At 41.0% G+C, this 22,381-nt stretch overlaps 1 protein-coding gene across 5 annotated transcripts in view; it reads right to left on the bottom strand.

Moving 5' to 3' along the window:
* PPP2R5C (protein phosphatase 2 regulatory subunit B'gamma) overlaps nt 1-22,381 on the bottom strand; it is a 159,916-nt gene that overhangs the window by 29,773 nt on the left and 107,762 nt on the right. For all 5 annotated transcript variants that reach the window (XM_038750637.1, XM_038750474.1, XM_038750775.1 and 2 more), the window contains 5 exons: nt 18,573-18,772; nt 8,780-8,890; nt 5,883-5,975; nt 5,662-5,792; nt 2,437-2,496 (listed from right to left, as the gene is read on the bottom strand). In XM_038750637.1, coding sequence (XP_038606565.1) covers nt 2,437-2,496; nt 5,662-5,792; nt 5,883-5,975; nt 8,780-8,890; nt 18,573-18,772 — 595 coding nt within the window. The remainder of the gene's footprint in view (nt 1-2,436; nt 2,497-5,661; nt 5,793-5,882; nt 5,976-8,779; nt 8,891-18,572; nt 18,773-22,381) is intronic.

Here is a 22,381-nt window from a genome sequence, read left to right on the forward strand (position 1 = left end):
ACACATGCACAATCCGTTGCTTGAGTGCAGGATTACCACAATTATGTTTGCCAGGACCTGCAGTTTATCCCTTCCCCCAGGCCCTCTAATGAGAAAGTTTGCTTCTTTTGGAACAGTGGAGTGTTCAAAACACAACAATCTTGACACTGAAAAGTGTACCCACTTCAGACCAAATGCCTGATGACAAAAATCTAAAACCTGTCTTCTTGGGGGCAGCCATTGTGAAACAACAGCAGCAACAAAAATAGCTCAAGAGCATGCTTTGCTGGCTCTGGTTCAGCAGAGGGCCCGGCTAATTATAAAACCCAAACACATAAACACGTATGTCCCATTCCAACAATTTCAGTACATGCGGCACATTTCCCCGAGTGACTTTTGGAAGTCAGTAAAGAGGATATGAAATCTTCCTGGTGGCCCAACGGTGTGTTCCCCTGGAGATACCCAGCCCTCACCACCCCGCTGACATTAAGCCAGTGGGTGCTGCCGAATCCTGGCAGAGTCCCAGGGGTTGCCCTGGCTTGCCAGGGGGTCCAAGAGACTGCTGTGGTCAGGCTACTTTGGAAGCCGCCCCCTTCCCTCCCTTCAATCTCGCCTCCAGGGCTGTCTACAAGATTGGAAACTGACAACAGGGTAGATCTCCTGAAGGCTAGGAGTGGCTCCACTGATCTATCAAACAGTGGTATTTACTGAGTACTTACTGCGTGCAGGGCACTGTACTACGTGCGTAGTACAATGGGAGAGTACAATGTAACAGAATTGGTAGACAAGTTCCCAGCCCACAGTGTGATGCTAGAGGTAGTAGAGTCACCTCAAAGTTTGGAAGAGCCCTACAGCTGGGTGGTACAGGCAGTGCAGCTGGAAGGACCATCTAACTCTCCTACCCTTTCCCTTTGTGTTTCATTTGCCTGATGCCTGGTAAAAATGGAGCAGGAAATTCAGGTGACTTCAGGGGCAACATGGAGGTTCTGCACTTTTTCTTCGCTCTTCAACTGCCTCAATGAATGCAGGGTGAGTGAAAAAAGTGAATTCCTGATCCTTAAAAGAATCATATAATTACAATCAAGGCAGATAAGTATCTTAAAAACCAGAGGGCATTTTTCTGCATTTACTAATGATAATAATTGTGGTATGTTAAGTGCTATGTGCCAATTATTCACATTTATTGAGCCCTTACTGTGTGCACAGCATTTTACTAAGCACCTGGAAGAGTACAATATAACAGAGATGGTTAGACGCTTTCCCTACACACAAGGAGCTTACGCTGTACTAAGCACTAGGGGTAGATAAAAAATAATCAGGTCCCACATGGGGCTCAGGATCTAAGCAGGAGGGAGAACAGGTATTAAATACTCACTTTACGGATGAGGGAACAGAAGCACAGAAGTTAAATAACTTGCCAAAGGTCACAGAGAAGACAAGTGGTGGAGCTGGGATGAGAACCCACGTTCTCTGACTCTCAGGCTTGTGCTCTTTCGACTATGCCACACTGCTTCTCAACGGTGGTATGAGAAGCAATGTGACTTAGTGGAGAGGGCACGGGCTTGGGAGTAAGAGGTCGTGTGTTCTAATCCCCGCTATGCCACTTGTCAGCAGTGTGACTTTGGGCAAGTCACTTCACTTCTCTGTGCCTCAGTTACCTCATCTGTAAAATGGGGACTGAGACTGTGAGCCCCACCTGGGACAACCTGATTACCTTGTATCCACCCAGGCGCTTAGCACACAGTAAGCGCTTAAGAAAATACAATTATTATTATTTGTTAAGCACGTTCTACGTGCCAAGCACTGTACTAAGGGCTGGAGTAAATCCAAGAAAATCTGGTCGGGAACAGTTTCTGTCCCATATTGGGCTCACAGTCTAATTTAAAGGTTTTACAGTCTTGGAATTGGGGAAAGAATGGAAATTTCCATCAGATATAAAGTCTGGGGAAATGTGAAAAATGCTGGAACCTGCATGTTTTAAGTTATGAAAATGACATTATGTGTTTTTTAAGGAATGGTTGAAATTATTATTTTTTTTCTGCCAGACAACTTATTCTATGATTCTTTAAACACAGAATTAGTTTTCAATCATCCTATATTTCACAACTATTTTACTTTGAATTACATTTAAGTTTTAATGTTGACTTGCTTATGTTTTTGTTTAAAAAATAACTATTTTTAAACACTGCACTTGAAACAAAATGATTCATATTGTGGTGCCATGACAACCACTGGAGGAATAAGTGGTAGCGAATTTTATGTACAGAAAGAGGAAGGTGTGTCATAGCTCGCCCTGACCCGAGAAACAAAACTTTTCATCTTTCTGTCCACTGTACTTCTCGCCTAACCCAATCTAAGGGGAGTTTAACCCAGTCTAGAACACAGTCTGAGCAGAGGCAATGAATCCCATCTCAAGATCAATATCCTACTCACGAATTTAACAGTTAAGCAGCTTACCTTCCCAATATTTCCAGTAGCTCTGCTATGCCATTGTGGTGCTCTGTTTCATAAATAAACCTAAAAACAGATAGAATGTGCATTCTAGTCAAAAAGTGAGAGTAACTTTAGGTTAAGAAAATCCCTAAATAGAATAATGAGTACTCTCAGGAACGAATATTTCACATCAAAATTAAGCACTATTATTTGCAAAACACAAATGCTTTCATAGCTAGTAGTTCTTCATACACAAAGATAACAATTTGTGGATGTGTTTTGTTCCAATTCTTGACCCAATCTCCCTGCTCCTCTGATTTCAAGTACGGGCCAGCCTGCTGACCTCATACTCATGACAGTAAATGTGTTCGAGTCGTCAGCCATTCCAGAACCCTGGAGTGAAACAGCATGGACTGAGGATGCAGGGTTGCCATACATGGATGGCAGATTTCTAATTTGTGGTGCTGGCAGGATTTTACTAGCTTAGTTTTAGAACAAATGTTAATGAAACAGAACTCTTAAGATGTTTTATTTCACCATAGCCCTCCCCTCTTTATATTGGTTCTAATTTAACCTTCATATTGTCTCTTTAAATTGAGTACTTTTAGAACAGACACCTAACAATGCAACAAATGCAGCATCTGTGACGTTATTTCTGGAATCAACCTAGTATGAAATGGGAAGCAGGGCACTATTCTCATTCATCAGTATTTGTGGATTCTGTTGCCCATTTACCAGCAAGTTGAGGATGCACTGAGGGGTTAGGGAGGTTGTACCCTGGAGTGGTAGTGAAGAAGAAAAGGAGAGGGTGAGGGCTGGATAGGTACACAGTCTAGAAAAACAAATCCTGGGATCCTGGACTGTCAAACCTGGACTTTGCAGTATTCTATTTTATCATACATAAGTGCTTTGTTTTTTTTTCTCCCCCTTCTAGACTGTCTCCCCCTTCTAGACTGTGAGCCCACTGTTGGGTAGGGACTGTCTCTATATGTTGCCAACTTGTACTTCCCAAGCGCTTAGTAAAGTGCTCTGCACACAGTAAGCGCTCAATAAATACGATTGATTGACTGATGTGCTCATACTTGTGCAGTGCCGCTCCAGGACCTTTATCAACTTGAGGCACTTTGAATCAGTCAAGTTTACATACTGAGTGCTTCCTATGTGCAGAGCACTGTACTAAGCACCTGGGAGAGTACAATACAATAGAGTTGCTAGATACGATTCCAGCCCACAAGGAGTCTGCAGACTAGAAGAGGAGGCAGACATCAAAATGAATTAAAGCTGTATATTAAGTGCTGTGGGGCTGAGGGTGGGGTGAATATCAACTGCTTAAGGGGTACAGATCCAAGTGCCAGGAACAAAACACTCATTTTGCCTTCTGATGGTCATGAATCAAGAAAAGAGACTTTTAGTGACTATTTATACATGCACATTAAAAAATGCTTTTCTGTAAGTTTTGTACCCCCCTCCTCCAAACCAAAGCCTTTTTTAAAATGTTTTTAAACTGTGAGTGTTAAAAGGAATGAAAGTCGTGACTCCAACATCTGGTTTAAAGTTAGTCAAGGAAATTAGATAGTTTATGTGTTCTGAGAGTTACTGAACATGAAACAGCAATGTAGAGCTGTTACAATAAAGACAGTATGACACTGGGCTGACTAAATCAGGAGGAGAGGCAATGAGATAATCCTCCCATTATTGGTCAGTTCTGGAATGTGTCAGTTCTGTCTTCTGCAACTTGGAAAGAGGGCGTAGGAAAGCCTTTGACAATGAATGGCCTGGAATATAGAGCCTGAGAGGAATTAAAGAAAGTAAAATAATTTAGTATTGAGAAGATATTACAGAAGGGAACATATTGGATAGTTGGAGCACTATTTTCTGATTGGGGTACTCTGCTGTTCTCTACAAGAGAACAAGAGGAGATCGCAAGAGATGGGACTTGGAATGCCCTGAGTGTGAGCAGTTAAAAAATAAGACTGGAAAGAAAGGTGCCATATAAATGCAAAATGACAACATGCTGTCTACCAAATGAAATACATAAAGACAATTTTAACCCATATACCAAAATCAAATGTAGTTTCCTTCCTAAAAATTAGAAGTGGGGGGTATCAAAACTTTTCTTATTCACTTAGTTAACATTATAACCTCAGTGCCTTCAGAAGATGTATTTTCACTTTGGGTTTTAGCTAGCAAAAGCAGAGTTTAGGGAGTAGTTTTCCAAGAAATTTAGCCTGTCTGGATAAATGTAACACAATGTCAGAAGAAGCAGTGCTACGCTGTGGGGTTTTCTTATCGTTAGGTTTGGCAATAATGTAACTTCTGTGTTATACGAGAAATGAGTGGTTTTTGAAAATTCATTTGATGTCACATCACTTGGGTGTAGCTACTTCCAAATAAGGCATGCATCAAAAGGATTCGGGATGCATTAAAACCTAAGACCTTCATCTAAATCTGTTGAAACTGTATCCTTCTATTATTGCTGGATGAATCATTTCCAGAGAGTTTCCCTTTCTGGTTTGATTATGGTCTTTCATACAAAGTACTCATCCTTTTATTGTAGGAAAGACATGCAACAACTAGAGTGCCTAAATCTCCTTCCTGTTTAGATGGAGAGGATTCAGACTGGGTGTGAAAATGGGCTGCTTCTCAGGCAAAACAAAACAATCCCAACACACAGTATGGCTCAGTTTGAGAGCTGAGAGACAAAAGATCACATTTCTTTAAGGAATTTTCAAGGCAGGGATTTAACATGAACTAGCTGACAAGTTGAGCAAGACGTCTCATTTTGCTAATGAAACAAGCATCTGTGTTTTTGCACTTGGAGATACAATGTAATCTGATAGAAAGGGGAAAAGCATGCTGATTTCTAATCTCAAACTCTGTCATTACTTGGGAATTATATTAACAATCACTGAGCTACAATTTTATCATGAGTCCAACAGACAAGGCAGTACTGACCTATTTTACAGAGACGTTGTCAGTGATACCCACTTTCAAAGAATTTAGTCACATGATTGCCCCTTATTATCAAGTACTCTGTGAATACCAATTCTAATGCTTATATCGTGTAGACTCCTGAATGAAATTATCTTGAACAATTTTTCTAGGGGAATATGAAGAGAATGTGCTTCTTTTCATTTTAAATAATATACGCAGCCAAGTGAAGTAGGTGGTCCATAACTGGGGTTAAAGGTACTAAAGAAAAGGTCTGGGTAGAAAATGAAAATCCAGGTATGGAAAGTTTTAACATACCTATAAAATATATTATTAATCTGTTTCCTGATGTAAGCTCGTAAGCCTAAGAATTTCCCATAGATTCTGTGAAGAGTTGTTTTAAGAAAATCTCTCTCCCGAGGATCTTCACTGTCAAAAAGCTCTAAAAGCTGTAAGAGAATAAAAAATGCTTACTGACCAAGCAAAACCCCATTATGAATTAATGTCCGTAGATAGTTTGAAAATACTTTTTACCTCACCTGCAATACAAACTTCTGATCGATATATTTCTTAGCTACATTAGGTTGGAAATCTGGAGATTCTAAAAATCTTAAGAAAAATTCATAAACAAGCTGAAAAAAAGCAAGAATAATTAGTTATGAGTATAGGAATATAGCACTTTGAAAACTATAAACTCAACTTGAATATTCCTGTTTAAAAGTATAACAAACTAACAACTCGACAACAACGTACATGATTATGCCCCATATGCTTAAGAACTATCCATAATAATGATAATAATAAAAATAACAATGATGGTATTTGTTAAGCGCTTACTATATGCCAACCAAAGTTCTAAGCACTAGGGTTGATAAGGGATAATGGGGTTAGACACAGTCCCTGTCATTCAATTCGACTGTATTTATTGAGTGCTTACTGTGTACAAAGCACTTTACTAAGTGCTTGTCCCATATGGGGCTCACAGTCAATCCCTATTTTACAGATGAGGTAACTGAGGAACCAAGAAGTTAAGTGACTTCCCCAAGTTACACAGCAGACATTTGGATGAGCTGGGATTAGAACCCATGTCCTCTGATTCCCAGGCATGTGCTCCTTAGGAAGGGCTAGAGTTCTTTCAAATGAATACTAGCTAATTACATAGCTTCATTTAATTAGGAAATACATGGGTCTTAAGTTCCCCCAAAATGATGCGTAGAAAAATACTTTCTTTAAAAATAACCTAATTTTCATGGGAAAGACAACACCAAGGTTTTAACCTGTTGCTCCCAAAGGGCCACATAACCAGCAGGAACTATTGCTAAGTGCAAATGGATCATTAATCCATCTCACATAAGTTGCAATTTCAAGGAGCAGGTTACTATTCAAGAGAAATTCTGGGTGGTGGGAGTAGCTCCACACCATAAAAAATAAGCACTGAATTTCACCCACCTGAAACCAGAACCTAACTAAATTTGGAAATGTAATCAAGTAGGCTATATGGTTGTACTTTACTACTCTGACAGACTGGACAATACTGCACAACTTGCACATTCTACATAGGTACACTAAAACATTTAGTTGATGAGAGAAATAGCCTGGGCAGTAATCATGAATTCTGCTGAATTTTTAGTGTCTCTCCTGCTCACTTTCTGGTTTTTTCTTCTTTCTCCTCTTTCCCACCTTTTGACTTTTCAATTTTCCTACAATACTCCCTTCTCCTAATATGCACCCATTCCAGTTCTGTAGCCCTGGCTTTTTCATTTCATCCTTCATAGATTGTAAGCACCATGACAGTAAGAAACATGTCCACTAACCTTATTGCCCTTCCTTCCTCTGAGACTGTAAACGTTGGGAGGGACAGAGACTACATCTGACCTGATCATCCTTGTGTCTAACCCTGTGCGTAGCACAGTGTTGGCACATAGTAAGTGCTTAATAAATACCAGTATTATTATTCCTGCTGGTCTTACCTAATGTCATTAGAAAAATCCTTAACTGGTCTCAGCAACTTTAGAGAATATCATAATCATAATAATGATACCCCGAAGCACTGGAAAAACGCAAGATAATCAGATCCAAAACAGTCCTTCTCCCGCATGGGGCTCACAATCTCAGAGTTTAAGTAAGCAAAATATCATTCTTGAAATCCAGGACACACAGAAGTAACTTGCCCAAGGTCACAGAACACAGTGGCAGAACTGAGACCAGAACCCAGGTCACCTGCCTTCCAATACTGAGCTCCTCCCATTAGGTCATCCTGCCTACCCAATATGGTGACATGCAGTGGCAAGCACAATACCCCCAGGAGCACTGGTGACTTGAAAAGACACACTGAGGAATGAAAAAGTACACAACCTAGGTGTAAAAACTACAGCAATAATTTACATTATGAACTGGCAATCTTCAACTTAAGCCTTGAATTGGGGAAAATGGCACAGTGTTATTAAATTTGCAACCTATTTTGGTTTTATAATACATTGATTTGGACTTTATAACCTCAGCCTCCTTTACAACCCTAGTCCTGGGGCATGGGAAGTGCCTGGTAGTAATGGGGAAATGGGAAAACAATTTCAAATGGTGGGAGGGGAGTGGCAATAGACTGCAATAACCTGATCAAGGCACCAGGAAGAATCACCAAAGAGGGTTAATATGTCCATTTCATAGAACCTACCCTTCTATGGAAGTTTTCAAATCAATACAAATGTATCAGTGTATCTGCTTCACTCATTTATGTTTGAGTAATTCACTGTGGCACTAAGGGCTTACTGTGCTAAAGATTGGGGTAGATACATTTTATGAGTTTTGGACACAGTCCCTGGCTCTCAGAGCCTCACAATTTATCTTATTTTCATGGTATAGATGAGGAAACTGAGGCCCAGAGGTTTAGTGAGTAGCCAAGGGCCACATGTAGGCCAGTGGTTGATCTGCGACTTGAATTTGGATCTCCTAACATACAATCCCATGCTCCGTCCATGAGGTCCGGCTGCCTCCCCACTAATTCTGGGTAATTTTGGTGAAAACAGGATAGGTACCTGACCTTAGTTCAGGAACCATCCCCCGATTTATAACATTGCTCCTATGAGAAAATCCAATCTGATTTATCCTTAGCTCCTGAAAAACTGCTTCAACTAGAAAAGTTCTAATCTCCCGTACCGTATTACTTCTTAAAGAAAATAAGCCTAACTCCTGATTTTAAAATAGCACAGGTGTCCAATTGATCGCATGCCAATTTTTTTTCCAACACATTAAATGTAATTGTTTTACAGGTCAAAGTTTCATAAGCTACCAGCCAATATAGGACAGTGAAGCAATGTGTTTTAACGTCCACTGGAAAAAAATCAGCCTAGGGTATTTATTTTGCAGAAAATACTGGCACTGTATTATAACAACCACACCACATGCATTGCTTTCCTGAAGAAACCCAATAATCAGATACCTGTAGATGAGGCCATGCAGCTTCTAGTGTGGGTTCATCTTCTTCTGGATCAAACTCTGCTCCCGTGGGATTGGAGGATGGTGGTAATGTTCGAAACATGTTAACTGCAAACTAAAAACCACAGACATCTTTATTACCAGAAGCAAACTATACATTTAATGTTGATGGAAAAGCCAATTTCTATATGCAATAAAGCACCGTAATCATTACAACCTGACAGTGGATCCTCTAGACCGTAAGCTCTTTGTGGGGAAGAAAAATGTCTACAAACTCTGTTGTACTGTCCCAAGCGCTTAGTATTCACTTATTCAATGATATTTATTAAGTGCTTACTGTATACAAAGCACTGTACTAAGCGCTTTGGAGAGTATAATAGACCAATAAACAGGTATATTCCCTGCCCTCAATGAGCTTACAGTCTAGAGGGGGAGACAGACATTGATATATATCAATTATAGTTACAGAAACAAATTACAGCACGTGCTCAGTAAGTGTGCAGAGCACTGTACTACACATTTGGGAGAGTATAATAGAATTAGCAGACACGTACCCTGCCCATACTGGGCTTACATTCTAAATACCACTGATTGATTGATTGGGTTTTCAGTGACTGGAAGAGGTGACATGCATTCTAAAAATACAGTCTTCCCTATCATCTTCAAGGTTTATAAGTGAGGTCTTCAGAGCTGAAGTTGGGGTACAGTTAGAAATGCCTTTACTCTGTCATGTGGCAGGCAATGCTACACTAACAGGTGTCTCTTTCTGAAACCTGGATCGACTACTGTTTTCTGGGGTTGGGCCTAGCATGACCTCTCTTTCCTACCACCCTCCTCAATGCCCAGGGGTTAATATGTTGCAAGTTTAAATTTCTCTGAGAATAGCTGGAGTCTTTGGAAAAGCACTACATGAAACACACTGCAATGGAACATAAAATCCAACTGAAAAAACAAATGCTAATCTCAAACTCTAGTAAAATAAGTTTATGAAAAGCAGCCACCCCCTTAGTTTGAAATTAATTTTTCCTTCCTTGCATAAAGCTTAAATATATACAACCTGCAATAATCTATACAGAGAAGAGTTCACCAAAGGCAAAGAGAGGGCAACAAAAGATAGAGGCTTACAGATGAATTACTGAAATTAATACTGTGCATGTTTAACAATTGTTAAGACTATGATAAACTATGAAATATGTAAGTCTTATGCTAAAGACAAAAATAAAACATTTACTCTTGCTTTGCTGTCTCTGACATATCTCCTGAATCCTGAAGTAGTCTGAAAAAAGTATTCAACAGAAAATTTCCTCCTACATTTAGCTGGGACATTAAAGGAGGAATACTCCACTTACTATTTGGTACCTCTAGCCTCAGGAAGTGGGCATAATCTCTCCCTCTCATCCCCTTTCCCTCTCTCCCCACCCCTGACAGCTAAAAGAAACAACTAATGTGGAATAGAGATGAAAAATTAAAAGTCAAATGGTCAAGTATTTTCCCTTTTACTCTAAATAAATATCTGTACAGATGGATCCATAATATGTGCAGAAGCAAGCAAATCATTTTTAAATTAACTGAAAATTGAGGTGACATAAGGCAAACCATTATTTATGTCAGTCTAGTCTTAATCACAGGGAAAAGGTCAAGATTCTCATAAACCTCATCTTAATCATTTTCCAAACAGCAGTAGCCAAACAGCATGAAACCTCAAATCACGCTTGTGTTTCTGGTCCATAGTAACATATCCTTTGGCAGGAAAGCTTTTGGGGTCAAATTAGCTTTAAGGTGATTAGCATATAATTGCAATGGTATTAAGGTTAATGTGCCAGTTGTACTTTGTGGAAACTGCATGCTGATCTGATTGCAGAGTTGCAGTTGGTGAAAGCCACATATGATTAACTCAATTTGAAGACACAGAAACGGAAGAAAATCAGTCTTAAGGCACTCTTGGGTCCAGGACGAAGTAAAACAGTTACATTACAATCTGACCCAAGGAAATGAAAGGCCCGAAGCTACTGCTGAAGTCCCCATGGGACTGATGAACAATTTTTACCACACGCTTATGACATACACCCAGTTCTCCCAGAGCACATGTTTTCACTCTGGGTTTGGATAGGATGGTTTTAGGCAATTAGGAAATCTACTTCCAACAATGTGCATCTGTCTGGATAGAATGAAATGCCTGAAGCGACACTTGTGTGAATGGCATGGGTCAAGGCCCACATTACTGTGAGCTTCCCTTAATGGGAAATTTAAAAAAGAAATTCTTGCATTAGTGCAAAACAGAGTGTATGACCTAACCTCATCCTGGTCATTTATACTGATACTTATTCTGGGTCCTTTGGGATATTTACTGTAATATTAATAAGAGTATGAGATTCAAACAAAGAAATGGCAGATCTTGAATGATGGTGGGAAGAGAGAGGTGAGGAACAAGTAAATACAATGGGACAAGAAGAGACTAAGTGAAAAATGGGGAAAGGTTAAAAACTCTATTTCCATGGTCTTACTTGGTTATGAAGAATGAACAGCTGTCCAAGAAACAACAAAAATATAATATCAGATATGGCAGTGAAGGCCAGATTTAAATCTAGGTACAAAAACACAAGGGTTATCATCACTTTTTTATGGTGTTTGTTAAGCACCTACTGTGTGTCAAGTACTGTGTGTCTAAAGCACTCGGGTAGATACAAGTTAATCGGATGGTTACAGTCCCTGTTCCACATGGGGCTCACAATCAAAGTAGGAGGGAGAACAGGCACTGAATTCCCACTTTGCAGTGAAGAAAACAGGCCCACAGTAGTGAAACGATTTGTCCAAAGTCACAAAGCAGGCATGAGGTGGATCTGGGATTAGAACCCATGTTCTCTGGCTCTGAGGCCTGTGCACTATCCAGTAGGCAACACTGCTTCCCTTATTTGTTTGCTTTAATTCATTTAAATAGAATTTGCTCTGGATCTTTTTGTCAAATTACATCAGAGCTCTTCAACTAGGAAGCACACATTGTCAGAGGAGTGGGGCGGGGCAAAAGTGGTACGAATAATCTGGCAAAGGAGCACTCTTCTCATTTCCTGTTTTCTACTTAAAAACTATTACCATTTTTACTGAAAACAAGAGCTTGCACAGGAAGTATGCTTTAAATGCCTTGAAAAATGACTGCCTCATTAAAAAAATATAGGGCAGACATTTCATTGAAAGATTTTTCAAAGTAATAATAATAATAGTAATAATAATGGTACTTGTTAAGCATTTACTATCTGTCAGGCACTGTACTTTGCACTGGAGTAAACACAAGCAAATCGTATTGGACAGTCCCTACCTCCATTTTACAGATGAGGTAACTGAGGCCGAGAGAAGTGAGGTGACTTGCCCAAGGTCATACAGCAGACAAGTGAAGGACCTGGGATTAGAACTAACATCCTTCTGACTTCCAAGCTCATGCTCTATCCACTAGGCCATGTTGTTTACCTTAGTAATAATGAACCCTCCAGTACCACCCCAAGGCAATGCAGAGAGAAAAAGCAATGTCCCTTAGGCCCTTCCCTTATTCTCTGCTGGATGAAGCCTTAAATCTGTTTCAGTGGAGAATTATTCCCTGGATGGCAGTTCTGTCCTCTCATGTGTGTCTCTTTCAGGTGCGAGAACTGAGCAATGGAGCCATGCTGAAGGCAGAATGACTGGGGGTACACACTTCTACTTAGCCTCTGCTTGACAATCCCTGTACGCTGGCTCTAGGGAGCCTGTGCGAGGCGAAAGGGAATTGGAGACACGCTAAGTAGATTGGCTAGGTAGCTCAATCTTTCCAACCCACTTGTTTTTTTTATTGATCTCTTTCAGATACTTCATTATATTGTTTAACAGAGGCACTGAGTCTATTTAGTTCACTAATGCTTCATCTGCCTCTGTGGAAGTAGCAAAGTGAGATTCAAGGTAATGAGCCATCAATCTTTCTTTTTTCCCTTCCCCATCCATTCCAAAAGTCACACCTCCAAAACTCAACACACACGCATGCACGTGAACACATGCACACACACAAAATCAATTAATAAAAAGTGAGGGCAGGAAATGTGCTGGGAATAAGAGAATCAGTATCTGGTTTGGTTTTGGTTCATTTCCTCACTTGCTACTTTTCTTAAAAGCCATTAGGCACCAATATAAAATACAACTCCCACTCCCAAGTTAGGTGCATTTATCAAAGACACTGGAATGTGAAATCATCCTATTGTGCTTAATCCGTAGGAACACCCCCCTCCCCCCACACCCCGGTTATACCCTGTAAAGTAACTTTTAAAAATTATCTGCTTCATGCTGCCTTGGATTTTATATCACATTGTTCAAGGAAAGAACGTGTCAAAATGTCAAGAAATCTTATACACCTGAGACAACATGAAGGTGAACAAACTAAGGGAAGTTTATCTGTAATGAAATGGGCAAGACTTAGCTACAGTTAGCTACGATGGGAGAAAGCTCCTCCACTTGACCCAGTTGCATGGAGTATTGCTGATCTTCATTAGAAGGATGCCTGTGCTGTCAGTTTCAAAGCCAAGTTAAAATTCTGCTTTAGAAGGTATTCTAATATAGGGCTGCGATCTCATACATCTGCCTATGCATTGAATCATAAGTCTAGTTGCCATATGTGCTGCCTTTGTCATAGGGCAATGATAGGGCAGTTAACTGTCTATCCCCTAAAACAATGAAAACCATCAGGTACCTTTTTTGTAAAATGGGTGGTAAGATCCATGCGAGACATGGACTGAGTCCAAACTGATGAGCTTGAATGTACCACAGTGCTTAGTTCGGTGCCTGATGTAGTAAGCACTTAAAAAATATTTACTAGGAGAAAAAAAAATCCACCAAGAAATGGGAATCTTGGGCCTCACACTTTTGAATTGGTTCATGTATGAGTGTTCATAAGTGTGTAAACCAATGGGTAATAAAGTTATTCCTGATCATGTCAAACACATCAGGAGAGGTCTGGGAACAACTTCCCTCCCCAAAAAAGGAGGCAGTGGAGGGGAAGAGATTCTTGTGTAAGCAGATTGCCTAGGGAGGAAAGGTTAGGAAGCACTGATCTAAGATATCCAAAAGAGACCACTGTGGATTTAGTGCCTAGTTGTATATGTTGCCAACTTGTACTTCCCAAGTGCTTAGTACAGTGCTCTGCACACAGTAAGCGCTCAATAAATACGATTGATGATGATGATTGATGATGATTTCTGTGTTCTCTGGCTGCCTCTGAATGTTAAAATGGGGATATCCAAACTTTGTCTTGAGCCAGTCTCTTAAAAAAAAAAAAAAGGGGGTGTGGGTGGCCATGAGTGCCAGTTATCTATTATCCATCAGCCGGGAGGAGGTTTTTAAAACCAGAACAATTTGACAGTTGAGTAGATATGCACTAAAGCTCTCTCCATCCAGGAACAAGCCTCAGGAAACAGTGGTCCCAGGGGTGATTTGATCATACCCCAAAGCACCCAGAGGTTGACGGCTGGCAGACTGGAGGCTGGGCACTCTGGTCTGAGTGCTTACCAAAATATCAAATTTTTACAGAGTGCTGAGACATTACCATGAGGGGTTTTAAGGAGTGTGTCTTAACACCCATTTTACAGATGAGGTACCTGAGGCAGAGAGAAGTTAAGTGACTTGTCCAAGGACAAACAGCAGACTAGTAGTAGAGCTGTGTTTAGAATTCAGATCCTCTGAATCTAAGGCTTATGCTCTTTCCATTAAGTCATGGTATTTTATGGGAGTCTCCTGTGACAATGGCAAGGCACATCTGTTAAGAAGCTCTGCTCTGGTCTCAGCCCTGACTGTAGATGCAGGGCATCTTGGAAAGAGGGTGCATTTTCAGGTACTGCTTCCTCTTCCATAATAAGTGTTCACTATAGGGATCATCAACTCTTAGGTATTGTGAAAAACATTTTAAGGGACAAGCATTCTATTAGGCCTACCTTTTTCAGTAACTTGAACTGGGGTAAAAAAAAGTCTTACAGTTCATCTACCAAAAACCAGGAATACTGAACCTTTGGATCGAGGGTGGCATTCTTTAAACTGGACAACCAATTACAACAGAGATGCACAATAGTGTAAATCTAAGCTTAGAGAAAGTTTAAAATGGCAGTTTTTAAGTATTATGAACATAGACGTTAGATTTATAACACATTTTGTCAGTTTATTCAATATTTAAGAACCACTTCTAAAATTATGGATTCTGATGATCTAGGGATGAATACAAAATACTGAGCTCAGAGGAGAAAAGATTTCCCTTTTCACTAATAATAATTCTATTAACAGGTATTGGGAAAAAGAGACTTTCAGTGATATGACTAATTCTGAAACATCTTGAAAAATTTTTTTTTGCTATTTTACTAAGTCTAGAAACTGTCAGGCTCTAATTCAAGGGCACTTCACAAGGCTATATTCCCCACAATTTTTAAAAGCTACAGTGCAGATGAAAGTTCACTTAGAAACAAAATCGTTACCTGAACTTAAAACATGTAGGCAAATATTCAATCAGTACCTATGAGCTTAAGTTCTTAGGAAAGGTTTCTTTTCATTATTGTCAAAGGTCTCTATCAGGAAAAAGGATAATAACAACAATAATGAGAGTGGTATTTGTTAAGTGCTGACAATGTGACAAAGCAATCAATCAATAGTATTTATTGAAATCTTACTGTGTGCAAAGCATTGTACCTAGTACTTGGGAGAGTACAATACAAGAGAGTTGGTAGATACGTACTAAGCACTGGGGTAGATACAAGTTAATCAGGTCAGACAGTTCCTGATCCACATGGGGCTCACATTCTAATGATTCAGAGAAACAGGTACTGAATGCCAATAAACAGAAGGAAGGCCTAGTCAATCAACGAATGGTATTTACTGAGTTCATTGGATTCAGATCACTGTACTAGTTGCTTGGGACAGTACATTACAAGAGAGTTGGTAGACATATTCCCTGCCCACAAGGAGCTTACACTCTTGAATGTAAAAGGCTTTTTCCCCCAATCCTTTCAAACATGCTCACGTATTTCCTATCTTACCCCCCCGCCTCCAAAAAAACCCTCCCTTAATTACATTGCTCCCCTCCAGTTATCACGCCATTTCCTTCCTACTTCCAAACTCCTTAAGAGGGTTGTCAAAACTTGGCTGTTTCCACTTCTCTCTTCCAATTCCCTCCTTAACCCCCTCCAATCTGGCTTCTGCCCCCTTCACTCCACGTAAACTGCTTTCTCAAACATCACCAACTATCTCCTTCATGCCAAATCCAACGGCTTCTACTCAATCCTAATCCTCCTCGACTTCTCAGCTGCCTGTCACTGTCGACCACCCCCTTCTCCTGGAAAGCTGAGCTTCACTGACACTGTCCTTTCCTGGTTCTCCTACTATCTCTCCAACAGCTCATTCTCAGTCTCTTTCACAGGCTCCTCCTCTGCAGGGGGCGGGGAGGGGGGAGTCCCTCAAGGTTCAGTTCTGGGTCCCCTTCTATTCTCCAACTACACCCACACCCTAGGAGAATTCATTCAGCCCCATAGCTTCAACTACCACCACTGCGTGGATAATTCCCAAATCTACATCTCCAGCCCTTCTCTCTCTCTCCCTCTCTGCAGTCTCACATTTCCTCCTACCTTCGATACATCTACTTGGATGTCCTGACATTATCTCAACCTTAAGAGGCTAAAAACACAACTTCTTACCTTCCCACCCAAACCTTGCCCTCCCCTGGTTTTCCCCATCCCTGTAGACATCACCACCATCCTTCCTGTCTCACAAGCCTGTAACCTTGGTGTTATCTTTGACTCCTCTCTCTCACTCAACCCACACAATCAATCTATCACTAAATCTTGTTGGTTCAACCTTCACAGCATCACTAAAATTCCCCCTTCTCCCTTGCTGGCCTCTTGTCTCTCCTCACTTCAATCCATACTTCACTCTGCTACAAGGATCATTTTTCTATAAAACCATTTAGTACATGTTTTCCCATTCCTCAAGAACTTCCAGTGGATTCCCATACACTTCAGCATCAAAGAGAAACACCTATTGGTCTTAAAGCACTCAATCATCTTGTTCCTTCCTCTCTTACCTCACCAATTTCCTTCTATAACCCGGTTCATATACTTCACTCCTCTAATGTCAACCTATTCATTGAACTTCGATGTCGCCTCTCTCACCGCCGATTCCTCACCTACATTCTCAACAAGTCTGGCCTGGAACATACTCCCCCATCACTCTCCTCACCTTAAAATCTTATTAAAATCACATTTCCTCCAAGAGCCTCCCCTGATTAAGCCATCATATAACCTACCTACTCCCTCTCCCTTCTGTATTGCCCTTGCAATTGGACCTGTACCCTTTAAGGACTTGGTACTGTTTTATTCTCAGCCCCACAGCATTCATGTACATAGCTGAAATTTATTTTAAAGTCTGTCCCCCCTTCTAGACTTTAAACTCCTTGTCATCAGGGAACATGTCAACCAACTCTATTGTATTGTACTCTCCTCAAGCACTCAGTATAGTACTCTACAAAGAGTAAGCGCTCAATAAATAAGACTGTAAATGCTAAAGAAAAGTAGTATCTGCAAAATGGCATTCATAATGGTACACAGAAGTTTGAGGTTAACAAACGTCCCAAGAGACATTTGGTGTGGGCATAAAAAATACAGCATGAGACATCATTGTCAATGGCTTTGTGGCTACCGTGGACCTCATTTCAAAGCTTTGGTAACATTTGATATGACTTCAGGGTCAATCAAGGAATACTGCTTTGGGACGAGGAAAGAAACAATATTACAGAGAGTCGTCCAAACTAATTAGGACTGCAGTTACTTCAAAGAACCCAACAAGCAATAATCAAGCAAAACAGAATTTGGGGTTAATGGACAGATGAGTGCTACTTAAGTTACCCCAACTTTTTCCTAGTAACTGAATGAGCCTTGATGGAAATTAACTGATCATTCACCAGACACAAGTCCAGATAACTGTCATTTCCAGGAGAGGTCCTCCTCATCATAATTTGACCACAGAGCACCGTATCAAGTGCTTGGGTGGGAATAAGATAAGCGAAACATAGGTTCCCCCTTCATGTAGTTTAAAATTTAATATTAAAGAGCTCAAATGAGGAGGGAAAGGAGTAATCAATTTATATGTAATGTGGATGCATCCCTTTGGGGACAGGTTTAGATTCTTGTGCACATGAACAATGCAGGTCAACTGTCTTCATTCATTCATTCAATCGTATTTATTGAGCGCTTACTGTGTGCAGAGCACTGTACTAAGCACTTCGGAAGTACAAGTTGGCAACATATAGAAACGGTCCCTACCCAACAGTGGGCAGACAGTCTAGAAGAAATATGTTCAGAAATGTTCAGACATGTTCAGAAATATGTCTTCAGAAATATGACTTGTACAGGTTCTACTTAATAATAATAATGATGGCATTTGTTAAGCGCTTATTATGTGCAAAGCACTGTTCTAAGCGCTGGGGGGTTAAAAGGTGATTAGATTGTCCCACAAGGGGCTCACAGTCTTAATCTCCATTTTACAGATGAGGTAACTGAGGCTTAGAGAAGTTAAGTGACTTGCCCAAGGTCACACAGCAGACATGTGGCGGAGCCGGAATTCAAACCCATGACCTCTGACTCTAAAGCCCGTGCTCTTTCCACTGAGCCATGCTGTTCTACTTAAGGGAACTCCCCAACTGAAACTGAACAAGATGGTCTTTCTGGGCAACAGACTTGGGGTGATGAAGGGCAGTCACACGCAGTTCACACTCTGCATACACGGGGGTGACAAAACGTGTAGCCACTTACCATATGTACTACCTCTGGGTAAATAGGCTCGGTGATCACATTGCGATTGTGGGTAATGTATTCTACCATTTCACTTAAAGCAGCTCGTTTTACTTCCTTCCACTTCAGGTCACTTAGTGGATCAGAAACGAAATCAAAGAGGACACAACACTGACGCAACTTCTGAATAAAAAGCTTCTCTTGATCAGCAGGAGGAACATCTAAAAAAGACAAATTAGAAAATTAGAAAAATACAAGGTGCAAAATAAATTACACCAAAACTACACAAAAATTCCTTTAACCGCTCTACTGTCCGTACTGCAAACTTACAAAAACTAAAACAGAAAATGCCATCTCAAAAGATACGCTTTGGAAATTTCCTAAAGAAGAAAAGGCTATAAAGAACAGAACCATCAAGTTCCGTACCAGTCACAAGTTTAACATCAATATAAGTTTTGGAGGGTTTATAGAGCCTCACAAACTGTGTTTTGAAACCTCCTATGAGAGAAAATGTTAGTTTCATTTTTTGTTTTCACAAAGAACTGCCCACAGCTGTTCAGAGCCCTACCTCCTTGCAACCCCTCTAGACACCCCCCTCCCATCTCCCTTCACCCTTCTCCCCACAGTGCCCACCCTAACACTGTCCTCATGGTCAACATCGAGCGGGCCCAAGGGCCAGCGGAATAAGGTTAAACTGGTGCCCTGCTGACGCAGAGAGGAAGCAATATGGTATAGTGGATAGGGCTTGGGCCTGGGAGCCAGAACGTCATGTGTTCTAATCACAGCTCTGCCACTTGATAATAATAATAATAATAATAATTGCATTTATTAAGCGCTTACTATGTGCAAAGCACTGTTCTAAGCGCTGGGGAGGTTACAAGGTGATCAGGCTGTCCCACGGGGGGCTCACAGTCTTAATCCCCATTTTACAGATGAGGGAACTGAGGCCCCGAGAAGTGAAGTGACTTGCCCAAATTCACACAGCTGACAAGTGGCAGAGCCGGGATTTGAACCCATGACCTCTGACTCCAAAGCCCGGGCTCTTTCCGCTGAGTCACGCTGCTTCCCCTGCTTCCCACTTGTCTGCTCTGTGACCTTGGGCAAGTCCCTTCACTTCGCTGTGTCTCACGTACCTCATCCATCAAATGGGGATCAAGACTGTAAGCCCCAAGTGGGACAGGGACTGTGCTCAACCCCATTTGATTGTATCTAGCCCAGCATTTAGTCCAGAAGAGAACAGTAGAGAAGTAGTGTGGCTCAGTGGAAAGAGCACGGGCTTTGGAGTCAGAGGTCAGAGGTTCAAACCCCGGCTCCACCAACTGTCAGCTGTGTGACTTTGGGCAAGTCACTTAACTCCTCTGTGCCTCAGTTACCTCATCTGTAAAATGGGGATTAAGACTGTGAGCCCCCCGAGGGACAACCTGATCCCTTGTAACCTCCCCAGCACCTAAAACACTGCTTTGCACATAGGAAGTGCTTAATAAATGCCATTGTTATTTATGATTATTACTATTCTTACAGTGCCTGGCACTTAGTAAACACAAATATCATTCATTCAATCATATTTATTGAGTGCTTACTGTGTGCAGAGCACTGTACTAAGCACTTAACAATTATTATTATTACTGTTAAGCTCGATATGGCAGGGAACGTGCCTACTAACTCTGTTAAACTGTACTCTCCCAAGTGCTAAGTGCTGGGTATACGGTAAGCGTTCAATAAATGATCCAACAAAATAGAGAACTATTTATAGCACCTTTTACAAATAAAGCTGCATTTTGGTCTGCTGTAGTGGTCTGGAACCTTTTTGTAATAACAGTAGTTGCGATAGAAAAGCTGAAAGCTGCTTCTTCAACAGCCCTACCTGCCTCATGGCTTTCAGTGACACAATATTTCGAAGTGAAGTAAAGCTACACACTGTTCTCTCTGCTTTTAGCTAAGGATGTCAGGCCACAGTGGCAAAATCCTGGCTCATAGTGATCTGACATTTTATTTATTTATTACTAAAGAGAAATACAGCCATGTTTCTGCCTCTGGCCTCCCTCTCCATTGGCCACTCTTCTGCCTCAAGCCAGAAGCTGACAATCTCGGGATGTTTTCGTAGTTAAAAAACAATATTGTTTTACTGATGGTATACCTATGTTAAGAAAAATGCCTTATTCAAACAATCTAAACAAAAATATCACCCATTGTGGAGGAATTGCCTTTGTCAGCTAATTTCCTTTAAGTAATTTCCTTTTTTCTATTGCCATATTTAAAGTCATGAGGAAAGAGGTTTTGACTACCATATTTCCTCGCATAACTGCCCTACTTTATTGAATAATTTTTGTAACTCCAAAACAAGGGGAGGGCGATATAGTATAAGAGGAATTAAATCTAGCAGTAAAGGTAGTGGGAAGAATAATAAGGGAGGAGGAGAAGACAAGGAGGAATGAAGGGAGAAGAAAACAAGGAGGAGGAAGGAAAGGAAAAAGAGAACTTGGGCCTGACTCTTGCCCCATTGCTCATGTCCTCCCATAGTCCTGGACCTCCCTCTCTGTTCACATCTGACAGTCCACCACTCTCCCCACCTTCAAAACCCTTCTAAAACAATCACACCTCCTCCAGGAAGTCGTCTTTACCCGCCCTTCCTTCGGAGTTGACACTGCACTTAGCTGTATACCCTTAAACCCTACAGCACTTGCGTAGAAATCATCCTTTTACTAGTTCCCCTATCTTTCATTTATTTTTACTTTTGTCTCCCCCTCTAGAATATAAGCTCCTAGTGGGAAGGGAGTGCATCTACCAACTATCATATTGTACTCTCCCCAGCGCTCAGTACAACACTCTGCTCACGGCAGCATGGCCTTATGGAAAGAGTTTGGGCGTGGGAGTCAGAGGACCTGGGCTCAAACTTGGGCTCCACCACTTCTCTGCTGTGTCACCTGGGGCAAGTCACTTCACTTTTCTGTGCCTCCGTTCCCTCATCTGCAAAATAGGGATTCAATACCTGTTCTCCCTCCTACTTACACTGTGAGCCTCAAATGGGACCTAATTATCTTTTATCGATTCCAACGTTTAGTACAGTGATTGGCACAAAGCAAATGCTTAACAAATACCACAGTAAGCACCCAACAAATACCACTGATTGACTGCATCTCTTATTTCTATTGCACTTTCCCAAGTGCTGCCCGCATGCTCTAGTGGAAAGAACATGGATGTGGGTTCTAATCCCAGCTCTGCCAATTGCCTGCTGTGTGATTTCGAGCAAGTCACTTTACTTCTCTGCACCTCAGTTACCTCATCTGTAAAATGGGGATTAAGACTGTGATTCCCATGTGGGACAGGGACTGTGTCCAACCTGATTACCCTGTATCTACCCTAGCAGTTAAAACAGTGCTTAAGCACAGAGTAAGCGCTTAACAAATACCACAATTATCATTATTATTATTCTACTATATAATTGCCCCATTCCTTGTCACTCCTCAGTTCTTATCTGGGTCCTTCCCACCCGAGAGTTCATAGTCTCATTTTCTGATCCCATTTCTTCTTACTACCCTGGCAAGTGCACACACTTTTCAAAGCAACTTTGCAACCACAGTCTGCATCTGCCAGGGTTCAACCCTCCTCCTCTGCATACCCTGGTGTGTGCCGCTATCACTGCTTACAAAAATAGTCTTATTTCCTTCTCAAAAATCTGGGGGTGTGCAGGGAGGGGGAAGATATGGAAATGAAATGGGGGAGGCAATATGCAAGGGAATATGGTCATTACATTTTTCGTACATGGGAATTCTGTTAAAATAAGTTACAAAACCTGTGCTAGCTATGATATTCTTAAATGGCAGACTATG

Source organism: Tachyglossus aculeatus, chromosome 1 (genome assembly GCF_015852505.1).
Source record: "Tachyglossus aculeatus isolate mTacAcu1 chromosome 1, mTacAcu1.pri, whole genome shotgun sequence".
Classification (NCBI taxonomy): Eukaryota; Metazoa; Chordata; class Mammalia; order Monotremata; family Tachyglossidae; genus Tachyglossus; species Tachyglossus aculeatus.